Source organism: Crocodylus siamensis, chromosome 15 (assembly GCF_052110815.1).
Source record: "Crocodylus siamensis isolate JL-2025a chromosome 15, ASM5211081v1, whole genome shotgun sequence".
Lineage (NCBI taxonomy): Eukaryota > Metazoa > Chordata > Crocodylia > Crocodylidae > Crocodylus > Crocodylus siamensis.
In genome coordinates, this window is record NC_143409.1 from 38898349 (window position 1) to 38918457 (window position 20109).

The 20109-nt window shown below is 43.2% G+C and overlaps 1 protein-coding gene across 2 annotated transcripts in view; it reads right to left on the reverse strand.

Annotated features, from left to right (window-relative positions):
* LIPC (lipase C, hepatic type) overlaps positions 1-7523 on the reverse strand; it is an 88035-nt gene extending 80512 nt beyond the window's left edge. For both annotated transcript variants that reach the window (XM_090028259.1, XM_090028258.1), the window contains exons 1-2: positions 7467-7523; positions 7135-7256 (exon numbers count right to left, since the gene is read on the reverse strand). In XM_090028259.1, coding sequence (XP_089884385.1) covers positions 7135-7216 — 82 coding nt within the window. In that variant the 5' untranslated portion in view covers positions 7217-7256; positions 7467-7523. The remainder of the gene's footprint in view (positions 1-7134; positions 7257-7466) is intronic.
* Positions 7524-20109: the final 12586 nt, after the last annotated feature.

Genomic DNA, 20109 nt, shown 5'->3' on the forward strand with positions numbered 1-20109 from the left:
TGGCCCATGGCCGTCGCACCCCTCCCAGCTCCCCCATGTGCAGTGACCACCTGCCCACCCATCCACTGTGTGGCATCCCAGAGCCAGCACTGCACACCTGCTGCCTCAAATCCATCCACCTACCAGACACTACCAGGGACCCCTATGATGGGCTCCAGGATGTGACCACTGGGGCTGTTCTCATCCTCCTGGGCCTCCAGCCCTGCTGCCTTTGGGCCCACTGGGTCAGCCAGGACTGATGGTGGTACATTGTCCAGCATACCTGGGATGATAAGCAGTGACTGGAGGTCTTCAGGATGACCTGGACCACCTTCCAGGATCTCCTGGAGCAGCTCCAGCCACACCTGGACTGGCAGGACACCACTATGCAGCTACCCCTCCCTGCAGACACCCAGCTGGCCCTTGCCATGCTCAAGCTGGCCATGCCCACCAGCCTGTGCCACCTGTACTTCGGCCACCTGTTTGGCATAGGAAAGGCCACCACTGGGGATGCTGTCCTGGGGGTGTGTGGTATCCTCCAGGACATGCTGGGGGGCACCATGCTCCATGCGGGCAACTCCCTGGCAGTAGTGGCAGGGTTTCATGCCCTGGGATTCCCCCAGTGCATTGGGGCCCTGGATGGGACACACATCCCCGTCACCTGTCATCCTCCCCCAAAGACCAGCCCTACTACAGTTGGAGGGGCTTTCACTCTGTGGTGCTCCAGGCCATCGTGGACCATCATGGGACCTTCACACACACATGCACCAGCTGGGCAGGCAGCACCCATGACTCCGCATCTTCCGGCCTGCTGGGCCCGGTGGAGAGTGGGTGCTTTGCACCAGGAGTGCTGGACCTGCAGCCGGGCACTGTGGCGGTCCTGCTCCTCTTCATCAGGGACCTCACCTACCTGCTCCTACCCTGGTTTAAGCAGCCCTACACCGACCACCTGGCCCCCACCAGATCCACTTTAATTGCTGCCTGGGCCGGATCCATGCCCTGATGGAGTGCACCTTCAGTCGCCTCAAGGACCGCTGGTGCACCCTCACTACCTGCTTCCAGGTCATCAAGGACAATCTCCCCTGGGTCATCATCACAACCTGTGTGCTGCATAACATCTGTGAGGCCTGGGGGTGGGGGCTGATTCATGAGGCCTCGGCGGAGGAGGCATGCCACATGGAGCATGCCTGGCAGCAGGATCATCACCTGCAGTGGCAGTGGCACTAGCACACTGCCCCCCCAAGGTCCCAGGTGATCCACACATCCACCAGCAGGGGCCAGGGAACTGGGCTGGTGGACCAACTCCTCCAGCACTCCCCACTTTAACTTGTTTGCACCACTACCCATGGACCCCTCACCCCTCCTGCCCACCCCCAGCAGCAAGCTCACTGCAGACACATCTCACAAGAGTGAGTTTTTATTCCCCTTATGTCAACCAGAGCCCCTTCACCATCCCCCCATGTGAAAACTATGTACAATATCCTTTGTATGCTGTTGGGCAGTAGTGGGGGAGGCTGTGGGGTAGGGGCACGTAGGGGGCAGAGCCCGGGGACAGGTGGCCAGCACCCTCACCTCTTGCCATTTCCCTGTGTGTGTGGATGCTGCAGTGAGTGTGGTGGGTTGGGGGCTCACTTAGGGGTGATAGCAGCTGGCACTCCCCAGGCACAGGTGGCTCCTGCTCTGGCAGCCAGTGTCCAGGGCAGCAGGGCGGGTGTGTAGTCCTGGCCGCACTACAGGCAGCTCCAGCTCCATGCCCACATAGAGCCAGGATGACTGGTGGGGCTGGCCCTGGTGGTGGTGGGGTGGGGCTGGGTGGCGTAGGGCCAGGGGCTCCTGGCTGCTGAAGGTGGCTCAGAACCTCCTCCCAGGCTCAGGCAGGGGCCTGCTGCTGGGTGGTGGGAGGGTGCCAGGGGGTAGGCAGGGCTAGGGTTGGGGGCTGGGCAGTAGGTGGCATAGCCAGGGCCAGAACAGTGTCCAGCACCTGGTGGTCATTGTCTGTGGCCTGCAGTGCCATGCCCAGGTCTGCTCCCACAGCTCTTCCAGTAGCTTGCACTCCAGGACCAGCAGCTGCACCCAGAACTCTCCGTCTGCCTGGTCCCGTGCCTTCTTGCACCAGTTCTGCACATCCTAAACCACTGTGGCTCAATTTTAAAAGACATTGGTGTTGCAAGTCCCATTGAAATAGCTGACGTACTGGAACTCTGGCCATTTTTACACAGGGGGGTGGGGTGGGATGCAGCACTGGGCACTTTTAATTAGTAAGTTGTCCTAATTAAAAGTGCCTGCATATCACATGTATCAGTGTTGCTGCGCATCACCGCACTGAAAAAATGGCAGCAGGGCACTTTGAACTAAAGCTCATCGAATGTGTTTTATTTCAAAGCACACTGTCACCATTTTTTCAGTGTGGAGATGTGTGGTGACGCAGAAGGCTTCCAGAGTGAGTCAGCTTTCATGCTCCAGAAGACTCAATTCATCGAGTCTGCTCTGATGCACTGGATTTCCACTTTGTTCATGAGAGGAATTATGTTATTCTTTGTTTAATCTGACTAGTTTCAACCGTGGCTCAAACTAGAAGTAGCAATGGATTGTTTTCAGTAGCATCATAGGAACACACTGGAATTCGTCTTTGATAACTGCCTGCATGTGTAGCTGAGAGTGGTAGGCTAGTCTTCCAATAACTGGGTGAATTCCATACTAATGTACAGTAGTACAGAGCGGCGGAGAACAAACCTTGCAGAGTGGTCACTGCTGCTTTCCATGTTGAATATCTGTCTCACCTTCTGAAAAGGCAATCTGTGTTCTCTGCATCATTAACTATTAACCTAGATCACACAGTCTAGTTGCAAATTATTACCACATTGAATGTGCTTTAAAGGAAGGAAAGTGTTCTCTCTAATGTTCACTATTTATTTGCTCCTTAGGCTTGGAAGGAAATACCCATGTAAGTTACTTAATTTCTAAATGCAGTGTAATTCTCTAGTGTTGCAGCTCCAGTTACTTAATCTTGTATTTTTTGTCAGGGGAAGTAACAATCTAATGTGTCTACCTAAATACTGTTCACATACTTTTGGAGACACTAATTTTAGATTATACTTGAGTCTTTTTTTTCTCCATAGTTGTTTTTCTGGGACTCTACATTTAGATACATTAACATTTGCCCAAAATTACCATAGTTATTCCCTGCTATAAGTATACAAGAAAACTCTGGTGTTGCAATACTGATCTGTGGTGAATAATGGCTTTTTAATGACAAGCTTTGTGTATTTAAAGGATGATGTAGATTTGCTTTTAGTGCACTCCATCCTATGTAATGCAGCGTCACATAAAATAACAACCTAAAATATTATCTATAGATCTAATTTGCTTAAGTTAAAAAATGTTAGCAAGTGCCCACCAATTAGAATATCTAATTATAAATCTGCATTACACAAGCCTTGTTCTAATGTAATGGTTAAACTACAAAGCTGAATGTGGCAAAAGGAAGAAAACTGAAGTGAAATTTTTCCCCCTAAGGTGCAGCTAAATGTGAATAAGAACAGAGGAATCTTGCCTGAAATAAGCAAGAATTTTCACACATTGGTTACTCTTCTGGAGGAGTGATTTGGCATGAACAATTAACTGCTTGTGCTAAAATTGCATGCAACAAGCAGATTGTCCGTTGTGGTCCAGACACTGGCAGTTTTGAACAGTCCCTGTTCATTAGAATCTTTGCTAGATCAAAAGCACAGGGTGAAAGGAACTTCTAAGAGGCACTGTAAGCCTTATACATTATTTCTCCTATTTCTACCTGAGTTTGGTGAAACGCCTCTGATGCAGGATTGACAATCTAACCACTCTGCTCTTAGTGATGGTTACTGACATTTGCTGATTGCATTTGCCATTGGAAAAAATAAGTGTACTTCTCTGAGGGTCAACCAGACTAAGCAAGAAGGCATGGCTGAAGATAACGGATACTGAAATAACTAGGTCTAGACAAACACACAGCAGTTGATCTTTGGAAAAATAAAGGTAACTGAGATGACTAATCCTTAACAAGGAAAGAGAAACAAGTTTTTGGGGAGTATCCCATCCTCTTCTGGGCAAACCTGCAAATGTGGGCTAGGGACAGGCATTCAAAAAGCATGAGACTGATTCAATCTTTGCAGGTTAGTCTAACCTGGCTAGACTGAATTGGTTTGTAACCAAACAGACATTCTCTCTGAACTGAGGAAATTCAGGCTACAGCAGCCCTCCCTTCCCTTCCACAGTACTGAGCTGAGGGGGGCATGGCAAGGCCCTGGCAGGACACTCTGACGAAGGAGGTCTGCCTGCACAGTCCCAGGCTTTTCCCCACTGGCTGCTAATGGGGCAAGAGTATCACCAGCCTTCAGCCCCCTGCTAGCACTCTGAGGCAAGGGGAGGTGTGCAGTGCATGCATCTGTTGTAGGGAGTTTTTCAATCTCCCTCTTTATACTATCTGCAGCAAACTGACAGGCCATCAAGCCAGCAGGGGGCTGATAACAGTGATTATCACCTCATCAGCAAAACAATAGGCTCTCTACATTACTTCAAACTCTTCTTAAACAGCTTACCTGCTGAATGGTTGATTAGCTCTAAGTAGCCCTAAGCAGTCACTGTTCTGTCTGCCTGTCCCAGTGAAATTGGAGAGAGACAAATAGACACCTCTTAGCATTAGCCACCATAGCACATGCCTAGGGTTCGTGGGGCTGAGGTATGTACTGTGGGAGGCGGGAGTGAGGGAGGGGGGATCCCTGCTTGAGCAGCAAGCACTAAGGGGAAGGGGTGGGTAGGGCGGGGGGACGGACGCCAGACAGACTCTGCTGTGTCTGCAGTCTCTACTGGAGCTGCAGCCAGGGAGCAGAGGGGAGGGGACAGCTTTGCTGTGGAGCAGAGAGCCCCCCCCAGCCCAGAGAGCATGCTGGGATGCTGGGGTAGTCTGGTTTATCTTAAACCAGGAAGGGGTCTGGGACAGACATTGCATAAACTGGTTTGACCCAAATCAAATTGGTTTATGTGCACTGAACATCTGTTCTGTTACAGGTTTAACCAGTTTCTGATCACTCGAACTGGTTTATGTGTAATGTCTGTCTCTAGCCCTGGAGTGAGAGGAGGGGGAAGAAGAAGAAAATAGCAAAAAGGTACTGCTATAATTTTTCTGTCATACTAATGTAAACTGTGAATCAGAGCTGAGAGTTATACTGGTTTAAAACTGATGCTGAACAAGGATCTGTCTGATATATGTAAAGCTACCACTTACCAGCCTTATAACTAATTAATTCTTATAGCTAATCCCAGTTTGGCTAGGCTCTGTGCAGTTCTTACCTAGGTGGGAATATAGCCAATTTTTCTTTTTTAAGCATCTTTATCGGTGTGTTCTGTTCTGTTCTTAAATGAAAGGCATCTCATTTAAATACAGCACTCATTTGGATACCTCTTTTAACATGAAAGGACAAAACTTAACTGTCCTTCAGGAAACACAAGAAAGTTCTATGCTGGAGATGCAAGAAGCAAACACATGGAGTCTACTGATGTAAAAAGTGCCTGTATTAAAAAACCTATCAGCCTTGTTACAAAAACTGCCACAGGTGGCAGGAACATGAGAGTATGTACTGGCATAAAGTGAGCCCTGTGACCTTAGAGAAGCTAGGGATACAGTGACCTGCGGTCACAGTTGCCATGTAACTTGTTTCATGAATGAATTGAACTTTTCGCATACAAAGGTCTGAATACAGCTGGGCAAAAGCTCGTGTTACAAACCCCAGGGACATGTGCAACTCTCCAACTTTTGGGTAATATGAAAAATTTGAAATTCATTGTAGGTTTGTCAATGGCTTGCTAAGATTAATCAGCCTCTCAGGTGCGTAGAAACCTGAACCAGTTCAGTCTTTTAGTTGAAACTTGGTGGGGTTTACTGAGTTTCCCTTCAAGTTTTTATGCTTAACCAAGATGAAACTCAGAGTGGCATTTGGGGGATCAAACCAGAGAGAGGTTCTCTTGTAAACTGGAATCATTGTGCCACTTTTAGATTGCACTTTGACTTCTGAGCAATGGTTTAATATATTTTGCATAGAAGTAATTGAAAACATAACTATTAACACATGCCATGCTTCTATGGTTGATATACTATTTTACATCTCACTTGAATCTAAGGAAAAAACAATGTTACTCCCTCCAGATTTTATAGAATCACAGAAAGCAGGCCTGGAAGAGACCTCACAAAGTCATCTAGTCCAACCCCCAGCTCAAGGTAGGCTGGATTGTCCCTGACTAAACCATCTCAGTCGATTGTTTGTCTAACCTGTTCTTAAAAAATTCCAAGGATGGAGAATTTGAAACCTCTCGAGAGCCTTTTCCAGTGCTTAACCATCCTTATAGTGAAAAAGGTTCTTCCTTAATATTCAATCTATAATTATTTAAAGTGTCATAAAGTAGTTTAGAATTAATAAGTACTTTATGCAAACCTGCTGCTTTATAGATATGGTGTGATGAACAGAATGAATATACAGTCAATCAAGCTACATAGAATTTAACAGTATTTGTGATGTTATACTCCAGCAAGCACAGGGCCACTTTGGCATAATTTATAGTGACAGTCGCATGGCAAATAGGTGCACAACTTTTTAAGCGATAAGGATTTCACATACAACTCCCCTTTCACATCACTTTAAATAAGTACTTCCACTGAAAAGTATTCCCCAACTTTGAAGTGACATGATGTTTTTCTAGGCAGCTCAAGATAAACCATTAAACTGCCCAATATCTAGAATCCTTTTTTTTTTTTACCTTTGTAAGAGATTGATCTGTTTTAAAGAATATTCTCTTTCACAGATCAGCTTACAAATTTCTATTAGTTCAGTAAGAGTCTTAAAACACTTTTAATTTAACTGTCAGCAGAAATGCTCTTAAAGGTCTGATTACTTTAGATCTGCAGTCTTTCAGAAGGTATAGATTTCCATTTGGAACCGTTTGCCATCTTAAACAATTACATTTTCTGATAAACATGGATATACATTCAGATTTTAGAGCCATAGATTTCATTAAAATTATAACAGTTAAAAAGAGTGTTGAGTATCATCGGGTCAGTCCCTCAAACTGTATAGTGTATCTTTTTTAACAAAAAACAATGTCTAATTTCATTAGATAGTGTTTTACCTTTTTTCTTCCCTCCATCTGTATTTGCTTGAGCACCAAGGCACAAAAACAGCAAAAGTGAGAAAAATGGGAAACGTCTCATTTTGTCCTCTGCATGAAAACTGAGGCTTTGCTGCTAACTTCTGCTGCCAAAGAGATGTGAAAAAAACAGATTATCAATACACTGCCAGGACCGGTTGCCCATTAATCATTAACCTTTAAATCTCCTGTCCCCTGCTCCAATATTTTCCTTCTCTTATCCAGTCTAATGAAATTGAATATGTTTATGTTCCAAGGCATTGTTTTATTTTTATGCCACCTTTGAGAGCAGTAATTTAGAACTGGATCCCTACCTCCCAGATAATGTTCAGTTCTGAAGAGATCAAAACGAATAAGAGTATTTTGTATCCTGAAATACTGCTGAAGGTCATGGGTAGTCAGCTTAAATTTGGTTGGCCAACAGCTCAGTCTGAACATATTGCAAAATGACCAAAAGAAGTGAAGGCTACTCTAAACATTTCTTAAACATAGACGACTCCAAGTAGGAATTTGAGTTTCAAAACAGACAAATTTAGAAACTTCATTTACTAAGAAGTTCTCTTTTTTCAGTGTTCTAGTTCAGGGTGTCAAACTTCATCTGACCCTGCAGGCTAGATGAGAGGCGCAGTGTTGGTTTGTGGGCTGGCCCCTAGACTGGCCCCCTGTGCCACATCCAGGGGGCAGGGCTGGCCCAGCATGGCTGCTACATGCAGTTTGCACCCTGGACTGGCCCCATGTGCTTCTTACAGCATGTGTGCTGGCTCCAACATGTGTGGCAGATCTGTGGTCTTGATCTAGATCAGCCCCAGATGCAGGGCTAGTTCAGTGCAGGCCTCACATGCCGTGTGTGTCCTTGACCAACCCCATACAATGTGCAGCCTGTGACTGACTAGCTCCGCGCGCCACATGCAGCATGTTTCAGACACAGCTCCATCCAATGCACCGGGTCAGCTTGAGGTGCACACTACATGTGGTGCCCATGCTAGATTGGCCCTGCATAGAAATCTGGCATGCGTAGCTAGTCTGCATACTTGATCTGGATGGGCCCTGGATCCAGTGCACACCCCAGACTGGCCCCACGTGCCGCGTGCAGTGTATGCACCAGCTCCAGCCCCTGCATGTGTGCAGTGCATGCCAGATGGACTCCACACGTCACATGTCATGCAGGGCTGGAGTCAGTGTGTGCTACATGAGACCCACAGCAGCACTGTGGGCTGGATGATAGGGCTCTGCTGGTAGGATCCAGCCTGCGGGCCTTATCTTTAACACCCTGTTGTAGTTAATACCTATTCCTGGAGAAGAAGAAACTGCTTAAGCATACAGATTTTTATGGTATAAAAAATTTACCAATGAAACAAAATTTACCTGAGCTTGTGATGGAACAGCCACAGAGAAATTTGTTCTGTTTACAGATGGCTTCAAAATAACATTTTGTACAAGCAAAGACTATCTGCTAGAAATCAAAGCAGTGATGTGTCCAAATGCCACTGTAAACATCTGTGTATCATGTTTGTTACCACGTCACTCAATAAAGGGGTCTCGTCAAGGAGGGAGGAAATACTACTTGTTTGTACCTCACCTGTGAACCAGGTAGAGTATTGCATATGAAGGGCATTTAGGGTGCGTCTAGTAAACAATTAAATAGTGACTAAAAGCATCAAGATGTGACTTCACTTCCTGTAGACACCCCTAGGCGAGCTGAGATACCAATAACATTGTAATCTGGCAGCACATTTCAGTGGGGCTGTAAAACTTTCAAACAGTATCATCTCACAGAAAATATAACTGCAGAATTTTGTTTTTCACATCCTAAAACACAAATCAGCTCAAGGGTGTTCTCATTCTCTCAGAGTTCAAGGAAAAGTGTATGAACTTTAGCAATGCTCATGTGAAAGCTGACCTGAGTTTTGTGTGCGTAATATAATCTCAGACTAGCCACTTTGAAATTCCTTCTTAGGTTTTCTCATGAAAGGCTTGCACAGTTGTAGTTGGGAAGGCTGCCTGTACAAAGAGGGATAGCAATTGTTACTTATTGGATGCGAGGTGAGAACTGCACAAAAATATGCATCTCCAGAGTAACAATAAAACTTCAAACCTGCCTCCCATCTAAAGAAAACAAAAGGAGCATTTGCTTCTGAATCAAAATGGAGAAAATGTACCCATAGTTCTGGATATATTGCAAAGCTTTTAACATTTTGCTCCCCTTATCTGCAGTTTCATTAATCTCTCCTGGCTTTCTTAGAAAGCATAATTAGGACATGCTCTTAAATGAGAAAAAATGGAACCAAACTCTAAGGCATGTTGCTTTAGTGGAAGGAATTATTTTACAAGAGTTGGAAGACTTCTCTAATGAGAAGTTAAGGGCTGCAGGAACAACGTTGTCTGAATGATTAAGAAGTCTTGATGTGCAATGAAGAGATTATGTTGTAACTTCTCTGCTGTACTTGGTTTATAAAGGGGGTACTCTTTACGAATAGCAGATAAAAGATAAAATGCTTTAATGGGAGTGTTCTGGATATATCTGTGTGAGATGGAGTACTTGAAAAAGAAGATGGCAGTTCAGAAAAATAGGCAGCAGGGCAAGAAAAAAATGAGTGTGAACCCCTGAATTTTTATCTCATTTGTTCTTGAATGTGTACAATGGTGGTGATGCTGTCCTAGCCCTTACAAATTATTAGGTTGTTCTGTTACTTTTAGCATAAGAACATTTAAAAAAAATGTCCTAGTTAAGATTCTTTAATTTGGAAGACGAAAAACACAGGTACATCTGGATACAGCAGTGAAGCCACAGATGGATGTATAAATTTAAAACACACCCTCTTCCTCCCCTACTCCCTACTATCCACAGTTTGTTTGTCTGTTATAAACCAGGACTACACTGTGCTAGATGCTGTACAAACCCAGAATAAAACATATTACCCCCAAAAGATTTACAATCTAAGTACAAGAAAAGACACAACAGACCAATGTAGAAAGACAGAAGAGAAGGCAGTACAAGCCACAAATTTGGATAATAGTGATCAGCTGGATACAGCCTGTCTTAACGCATTAGCTGTTGAACTGCTGTCAGATTTTTGGTTGACGAAAGAAAAGTTTGAAGCATTGATAATGATGCTTATATCTATCGTGTATAAATTCTCCAACTTGCCTAATTTGTTTAGATCTGGCATTAATAACCAATTAAAATGTTAAGAAAATGTGCTCTCTTATTTTCTTCAGGAACCTGTCATTTCATAGGATCTTAGAAACATAGGGCTGGAATTTTCCTTGAAAGGTCATTTAGTTCAACCTGCTGCTCAAGGTAGGATCATCCCTCTTTAACTCATCCTAGCAGATGTTTGTTTGTAGATAAACAGGAATCAAACTTTTATCAGGATGGAAGGAGGAAGTGCCATTCATTTGTTTTAATGTGGCTGTGGATCTTCACTCATGCATAAGTAAGCTAATTGTGAACTCGGAGAAGACTGGGAACCAGGGGATGGATGTTCCTTTTCTGATAGCTGCTCAGTTTGTTCTGTGACCTTTGTTCAAGTCACGTAACCTGTCTGTGCTTTGCTCTCAGCATCTGAAATGTTAGGACAACAAAAGTGTTGACCTCAGAACATGTAAGCCCCAATACAGTAAGGTTTGCAAAGTGGCTTGGAGATCATTAGGTTGCAGGTGCAATAGGAATTTAAATAATGTATTAACTTGACAGGCCAAGTTATGCTTGCATGAGTTCCTTTGTCACAGTATCTTAGTCCTAATTGGTATGCCTTTACTGTCAGTGTGAAACAACAAAGTATTTTTGGAATGATTTTTCTTTCAAATTTCACTTTAAATAGGCATGTTGTTGGAACACAACTATTGGTATGTCCAGGTAACATTTCTGCCATATAAAGCAAATGCATTTTTTTTGCTGATACTATTAATTTGCCTTTTCAGCACTGACAGCAATATCAGCGTTAATAGCCCTGGAAACAGGGAGTGCTGTATCTGCACAGTATTTGAATGACAGCGATTCTGCAGTATGTGTTCAGGATAAGTTTATGTAGCACAAAATGGCATGCTATGGCACATTAGTTTATAAGAAGCAGATACCACTGTTTTCTGAAGCTAGTCACAGCTCAAAATGGCTCCTAAGAAGTGTCTGTAACGTTGTTACACTACATGTTAGCAGGGTCTTTTTTTTTTCTTTTTCCTAGGTCTGTTCTCCATGTGATGTACTAATTCCAATTAACCTGAATATGCATTCGTCAAGGGAAGAATGGTTCACCTAAAATATATTTAACCTCAGAGGTAGAAGTTTCCTGATAAGCACTTTTTTTACGTAGCTTGATTTCTGAATTGTAACTTAGCCAACACCACCATGCTTGACAGGTCAGTCAATAAAAAGGTTGCCAGTTTTGTTAAAACTGCACTCTCTCAGTTTGGTTGCTAACTGGCTGTCATTGCTACATCCTAGCTGACAAGAGACACACAGAAGGCTTTAGCGTATGGAAGAGTCAGAGAGAGAGACTGTGTTATGGTTCAGCTGTTACTAATTTATTAACCCTCTGGCACTGGCCACTGTAAGCAGAGGGAAGACTTTTTAAAACTGGTATTCATTTGTTTCACTTCACCACCTGGCTCATGTCTCACTGTTATCAAATGTAATTAACTCCAATAGATTTAATACCATATAGTAACTGCAGCAGATCTTGCCATACTGAGAGTTTCTGAAGTGGGAATTCCCTACATTGGTGAACGAAATGAGAATATTCACAGAATCTTTCTGTACGATCTCTGTATCAACGTGACTACTTTGACTTGAGAGAGGTAGTTAACGGTGTTAGTCTGAAATCAGGCTGCAGACAAGGTAGATATGCACTTTATAGACTAATTAAATAAGGGGGGTGGGGAATAAGCTTTTGTGAGCTTGAGCTCGCTTAATCAGATGCTAGGAAAGGACAAGCACAGAGCAGTGTATAAAGTGGAAGTGAGTGATGGAAATACAAAAGGTTGAAGGGGAGGAGAGCGAGGAAGGGAGCAGGAAACCAAAAAAGGACCCATTAGGAATAAAGGGGTCACAAATCTAATCGAGGTAATGAGATAAGAATCCACAGACCCTACTATAAACCATTCTTAACGTAATTCAGCCTGTGGATGATTTCTTGTTCCACAGTTTCCTGTTCAAACTGGTTTTTAAAATTTTGCTATCTGTGAACAGCAATCCTGAGGTCACAGGTGTAATGTCCAGCAAGGTTAAAGTGTTCTGGCACAGTCCGCTGATTTTTTTTTTTTCCTCCTGATTCTAATCAGTGGTCATTCATTCTCATACACAGGTATTGTCCCGTCTGCCTGATGTAGACAGCGAAGGGGCACTGTGAACAGGTGATGGTAGAGTTACAGATGAATGAATGTTGGATGTCATATTCCTTGTTATTCAGTCCAGTGGTTTGACTTGTCCACTGGAGATATTCAGGGATGCATGTTGGAAGCATGATTTTCACATGGATACTTTAATAAATGTGAATGTATATCAGACATTCTGCGAAAAGTTACATCTTGGTAACATGGATCTTTTATGTAGGATGCTTCAGAAAAATTTTGCTCTGGCTTAGATAAAATACAAGTTTTATCATGGTTAATGGTTAGTTTAGTGAGAGCCATTTTCTATGATTGTCTAACCCAAACTGGTTTGAGATTTAGTTCTATATGTAAGTGTGTGTATCACTGGCATAACAGAGAGAAATTTCTGAGCGATGCAGGAATGTATAGAATCTGATTGTGAACTGAGAGACTTTAAAAGCCAGTTGAAATTACCAGCTGAATTCTTACATCATTTGCATATTGACTTGGCTTGGTTTACCTGTGTTAGAATGTATCTGGAGTGCAAGGTAGGAGCAACTATGCTCCAGGAGCAGTTTATCTTGGACAGGTTGTAGGGCATAGGGTAGGACTGCCATAAGGTAGTAGGTTTAAAATCTGGTTCCAGCCTCCCAGAAGTCCTATTGGTGGAGACTGCCAAGGGATGGATGGAGCTTGGAAAATTTGGACACTTCTGGTTGACCACAGACACCTAGTAAAGATGACTGTGATGGTGACAGCAGTGGTGGAATTTCAGGTACCCTTTTCTACTGTTCTCCTAGTCAGGGTTTCCATTGCAATCCTACACGTTGGCTATGTCAACAGAAGCCAACACATACCAGATCATAAAAACACAAAGATTGTAAAGGTAAGAAAACACAAGAAGACTCGGGAATGGGAAGATTTTGAATATGGACAAAACAAACACTGGAAAGGTATCATAGGAGAATACTTTGCAAATTACCACCCAGAGACGCATGGGCACTGAAGTGTTGCAACTTGGTTTTAGAGACTTAACCACTAATTCTTTTTGGATTCTGAGCAATGGGTTGGTTTGTACTGTAAGAATATCAGTCAGGGAAGTTTTGGTAGCTGTAAGGGCTACCAAAGTAAAATTGGTCTCTCACTCTATTGGTCTCAGACTCTATTACTTAATAATTTTACTTTCAGGGGACTCTAATCTATGGAAGTCCGGGTGTAGCCATCACTCATTTTTAAAAATCCTGTTCTTACAATCTGGACGGGATAATATCTGTGGCGTACTTTAAGGTTTGATGTCTTTACAAACAGATGAATACATTTGGCCTCTTTATATGTTGAGCATGTTTGTTCATGTAATAATTAACCTTGCACGCATTCATACTTACTTTTTTTTTCCTGACATATGTTAAAAACAGATCATTAAAGTGGTTCCATTTTTGGTTCATGGTTTTTTATCTTTACATGTGATATTTACTATTGACTTTGGTTTGATTAGGATTGTTCCCTTTCACGTATTTAACCTCATATTTAAAGTTCATTCTTAAACTAAACCTCCCCAAAGCCAAATTTCTAGCTTTATATATCCATATTCAGATTGAGTTTGCATACACTGTACAAAAGCTTGATATCGCTTTCTTCTGCCACATATGCTGCTAGTGTGCAACTTATACCCAGAAGGCATATTCTTAATCAGAATCCCCATCTGCTTCTTGGCTGACATTCTAATTATAGTCAGACCTTTTGTGCATCTTCACATCTACACCCCCCAACCCTTCCGCCCCCCCGAATGCTTTCACTATTGAGAAGATGCGCATGGTAAGGGGTGTATTCTACTATGCAGCTATATTTACTTAATCATGTTGAAGAAAGACATTTGATGTGGAGGTTGTCAGGCAGACAACACTGCTTTTTCCAAGACCACACTGCTCATCAAGATGATTTTCAATCATGAAAAGACCAAGAACAATGTAGTACAAGGTGTTCTTTCAGATTTAGAAGAGATTTTATGAACCAGAACTTCAGCTGGTATAAATTGATGCATCTCCCTTGGCTTCACTGGAGCTATGTTGACTTTCACTAGCTTTCACCCTGTCTTATAATTATTCATTGGCAACTGATAAATGCTTTATATGATAGATCTTATATCTGTGCTAATAAAGTGAAAACATTTTATACGGTAAGTTTCTGATGTAATATTTCAAAAAATACAAAATTAATTCTATTTCATGATTCCTAGAAATAGGAGGAAGAATTTGTATACCAAATCCACTTTAAAAGACACTTTAACATTGCTGCTTATATTTGCAGTTATGTACTTTGCTAAATATTTATAGTCTGGGAGTGAGCCATCTTTGAGGGAATAGCTATTGGACATTCTGTCCTTTTTAGCAGTAAGTTTCCAATAAGCTCAGTCAGTGGGGGCCAGCCTTTTTGGCAGATGTGCCACAAATTAGCTCTCCTCCACTGCCACTCATATCCCATTCCCCTTATCTGCTGCTCTGCTTTCCAATTCCTTCTCTGTTTTTCCTGCCTGATTTGCTGCTTTGCTTCCTTGCCTAATCTGCCTGTGTATTGCCTGTCCTCTCATTGATCTACTGCGCCCCACACAAAGGCTGTGCCACGTGAGGTGCCCATGCCACAGGTTGGCAAGTGGTCAGTAAAATAACTGTTAGCATATATAGACCTGATCCTGTGATCCTTCTGCAGGTTGCACTTTGTGCTTTAGGGCTAGTCATGATCTGGCATCTCTTCTGACTGGGCAGGCATGGTCAAGTTGCCTTGAAAAGAGAGAACAAATGTCAATAAATCTTTGGGAACCAAGTCTGCATTGCACTCACTATTGGGTTGTGTGTGGAGTTTTCTGGTCCCTGTATGCCTTTGCCCTGTTTTAAGATCAATGAAGAGCTGGGTCCTTCCCAGAGTGGTCCTTTCTTGTGGTTAGTTGTGTGTCAAACTAAATTTGCACATTGTGGCTATAGAAAGGATAGGTAGGTAGGTAGGTAGGTGACACGAGTGGGGAAGTAGTAGTATTACAGCGTGGCCAACTTTTACTCCAGCTGAAGATCCCCTTACAGCAAAGAGAAGCATATCTGCCTAAAATGAGATATTTAAGGTGACCATAGGTCCTGGTTTGGCTGGGACAGTCTAGGATTTCATAGGCTGTCCTGGCTAATTTCCAAATTGGTGATGCTACTCCACCTGCACATGCCCAGCCTGGCTCCTTCTGAGCAGCAGCTGGACGCAGTGGGGGTGGGGTGTGTGTGTATCTGTGTGTGTGTGTGTGTGGGGGGGGGTGTTGGACTGGACTGAGCACTGCTCCTCCTGTCTGGGGGGGGCTGCGGCTTGGCTCTGGCATTGGTGTGGGGTAAGCCAGGATGGCTGCCTGCTGCCAGTAGTCTCATGCTCTGCCACTGTGGCTGCTGCCAAGGCCTGGGCTGCCCATGGTGACCCCAGGAGGCTGCCGGCAGCAGTGGGGAGGCACCGTGGTTGCATAGTATGGTCTGGTGGAGCCCAGGGGTGATGCACAGGGGCTGCTTCCATTTGGGTTGAGCCTCTGTAAGCAGGGGATGGAGCTTGGTCTCGGCCTCCATACTGTCCCACCCTGCTCTGCTCTGCTATCAGGGCTTCTGGGGGCTGTGGGGCGAGGGGGGTGTGTGTGTGCACGTGTGTGTGCAGGTTTAGGGGCTGGGGTGTGTATGGCACCCTCTGCCCTTGATTCCTTCAAAATAATATTGTCTCCCTAGATCTATTCTTAGAAGTTCAAGTTTTGATTTTTCTGTTTAATTTTTGCATGATATAAACAGGATTTCATCAGTACAGGGTCAGTGGCGATAAGGGTGCTAAAACTGGGGGAAAGACTTCTGTAATTCTGCATTGCAAAATCAGGCCATTAAAGAAGTCAGGGCATCTACAAGCATGGCGTATTTCAGGGAAATTATGGCAGTGATTTGGCTTGCTGGATGTAGTACATTCTTTTGTGTGGGACAAAGTGCCTTATGCCTGTACTTACATGCTTACTTGTGTACGAGCAAGCATAAAACAGCAGTTTCCCTTTATTGTACTGCATGCAAAATGAGCAACTCAAACATATGTAAAGAATCTCACTGAAACTGTGACTCAACCCAACCTCTATTTCTTGCTTTTTGTGAATAGAGCTTTTAAGGTTTTCAGCAAAAACAAGAAAGGCAAATGCAAAGCCTTTTGAAGCGCCTTGCTTGCTCACCTCCCCCACTTCGAATAGAAGCATATCTAAAAAAAGATGAGTGCATGGTAAAAACAACAATGTTCACTCACTTCCTCTCTTCCCTTTCAAACTACTGCACTTGGAAGGAGGTAGATGTTTTTGATTCCAGATAGAGCACAAACTTGTTTTAGAAATTGATTGATAGTTCATATGAATAAAGAAGACAGCAAGAACAAGACGACCAAGGCTTATTGTAGGCAACATATTTGAAGAGGATACACTTGAAAGCACTTAAAATAAAAGGCAGAGAACCACAACAATAAAGGATCTTGAAAGACATTAAACATTCAAGTGCTGATTGATGGTGACTCTTTGGAGTTAACGTGCTCATAAGAGCAAAACGTGAATCTCTCTGGAGAGTCACTATAACTGAATTTGAGTCTTTAATAAAATAAAGAGAAGAACAAACAGACAACAAAAATGAAAGAAAAAGAATTGGACAAAATACACAAAGGATCAAGCTGTAGATCTAAAGAATGAAACAGGAATACATGAAAGGATAAGGAACAACAATGATAAACAGAGCCCAAAGTGTCAAATAGACAGAAACTCTCATGGGTCCAGGGTATATAACTCTAGTGATTAGGAATTTTTTTCCCCTATAACTGTCTGCTGAAGGGCTTTTTGCATCTTCCTCTGAAGTAGTGGTACTAGTCACTGTTGGAGATAGGACACTGGGCTGGCTGGATCACTGGATCTGAATGTTTCTAAACTTTCTGTGAAATCTGAATCTGAAAAAGTAGAGAGACCAGTTTTCAAGATTTTCACAATATTGACTGAAACTAGTTACAAACAAAAACAAGGAACATTAAAAAATATGTTGATTTAACCTTTAGGGCCTCAACATTTCAGTTTAGGTTCATGTCTCATTTTTCATGAAGGCTCTGGTCAGTTTGCCCAATGCTGATTTATTTGCGGCAATCAGTGTAATGCTCTTAATGGAATTTGTACCAGCAGATATTGTAGTCAGCTGTCTGCATTTTCTCCCTCGATAATTTTGGAGATGTAACAAGAGTGTTTCAAAGTTCAGCAAGTTTGTCAATCCATATACTGCAGTGTTCTGGGAGATTTGGCCCTTTGAGAGATACTTTATACTGCTAGTTGCAAGGTTTTCAGAATAGCTGTATTTGCAGATTCTATGAATTAAGGGACAAAATCTTTGTATAGCTTGAGCTGAACTGTGCAAAATATCCTTTGCCTATAGAGAGGGAGAAGGACAGGTTCCTACAAAAGCAGAAGGTAAGAGTTTCTATTTGTTATACAAAATAAAGGACTGCAAATTTCAAGCTCTAGCAATGTGGAAGACAGTCCATAAGACTTGAAGTTTTTTTCATAAGGCATCATACAGAAGTCTTCTACACTTAGTATTGTTACCAGTGTGAGTGACAAATCATAGCTTGTAGTAGTTGATGCCGTTCAATAGCTCTTTGCGTAGGTCTCTCCAGATTTCCACACTGTGCCAAATATAGTTTCTGGATGAATTTTTATTCTTTGATATTGACACTGAGTGATGCTGAGTTTACAAGAATATCAAATTAATTTCAAAAGGAAGAAAAAATTGAAGCAATACAGGTAAATATGAGTAGGAGCCTTAAAATAAAAAAGTCAAACTGGTCTCATTTGTAAAAATTACAGTCACATGTCACTATTAATGAGTGACTGGCATATTTGGCCTGGACACTGGTGAATAAGACACCACTACAAAGATCTGGTTAGACAAAGGCTACACATTCTATTAACTGCCTGACAGAACTAGAGGAGGATCTGCTAAGCAGTGTCTGTCACCCAAATTACTTCCCAAGATAACTCCAGTACAGTTTTGCACGTACCCATAAAATCAGAGCAACTCTTAGGAAGCAGCTACTGCTAGCACACTTCTACAAAATCCAGCCAAGGGGCAGCACGCCAGAAGGCCCCAGATCTCCTTTCTCCTTCCTTTTGTGAGGAGGGCAAGACAAAACAAAGCTTTTCCTGTGCCAGACATCGAGGCCTTTGTGTTGTCATGCAATGCAGAGCCAGTGCCCAGGACTACAGTAATAATTCCGGCCCCTCAGTTAATCCATACTTATTGTCTGTGTTGCAAACTCAGTAGTCCCATACCTTTCTACGAAGTGTCTTATCATATATCCCACTGCACCTGACATATCAAAGAAAGAGTTAACTGGACACTAGAAACCTCCAGCAACCCGATTTGCGCAGGTAGCCAATCTAGAGTCAGGCTCAGCCACCAGTAGACTTAAAAGGCAGTCAGAAGGAAGCTCATGGCTGAGAGGAGTTCCAGTTTGAAAACAGAAGAGCAAAAGAGAAGAACTAGTATATTGTGCTGTTAGTGAAAGGCAAGTTCCAGGAGGTGAATGTGGTAAAACCTAGAAAGGGAGAGTAAGAAGTAACCCAGGGACCGTTGAATTGAAAGCTGCTAGAAATGTCATTTCAGGGTATAGGGACCAGACCATTAATAGCAATGGGAGTCCCAGATTGCCCTACCTCCAAACCCTTTTTTCACTGGAAAGAGAGAACTTTATGGCTAGATTTCAGGGGGTGTGTCTACACGTAAGTTACTGCGCAGTAAACATTTTTTAGGCTGGCATCTACATGTGCAGCCCTTAAAACGCAGTAATGCTGTGTGTGGACTGACTTGGAACTAAAGTTAGTCCCAAGTCAGTCCACACACACAGTGTTACTGTGCAGTATGGTGTCTACGTGTGCGTTACTGTGCAGTAACTATATTTTGTATACTAGCACCAGATGTGGCATTATGCAAGTATCAGATTTTTGCTCAAGTCAGCTTAAGTCACCATAGTTACTGTGCAGCATGGATGTGCACATGTAGCTGTGTGCCCATACTGCACAGTAATTTTTGGTTACTGCACAGTAACCTCAATGACTGTACAGTATATGTGCAAGTCTAGACACACCCAGTGGGTAGGTCCAGCTCCCAAAATCCACACCAGCTCCCTAAGCCTTAATTCAGGACTGTGATCTTGTGTAGCAACTCTCAATTCCAAGAGAGATTCCAGGTGGACATAAAAAAATAGGGAAGAACCACTTATGTTATCCCCAAAAATCCTCCTATGCACTCTGAGGGAAGCTGAAAAATTAACAGTGCCATCTGCCAGTCTGTGATCTGCTGGTCTATGATGTATTAAAGGTGCTTACTTAGCCCTTTAGGAAGTCATTGCCAATATCTGGACAAAGTGGGCAATATAGCAGTAGTGGCAGGAAAACAGTAAGCAACCTATGGAGAGTGTAGAGAGAAGGGAAAAAAGCAAGTGAGTGGCATCTCTTGCCTAGCAAGAATAATATAAGCCACATCCCCACCTTGCAGGAACACCTTTGGGGCACTAAGAAGCCCAGCTGGACTGTACAGTCAGGCTTCAAGGGTGTGAACTAAAGGTGCCTGCCCC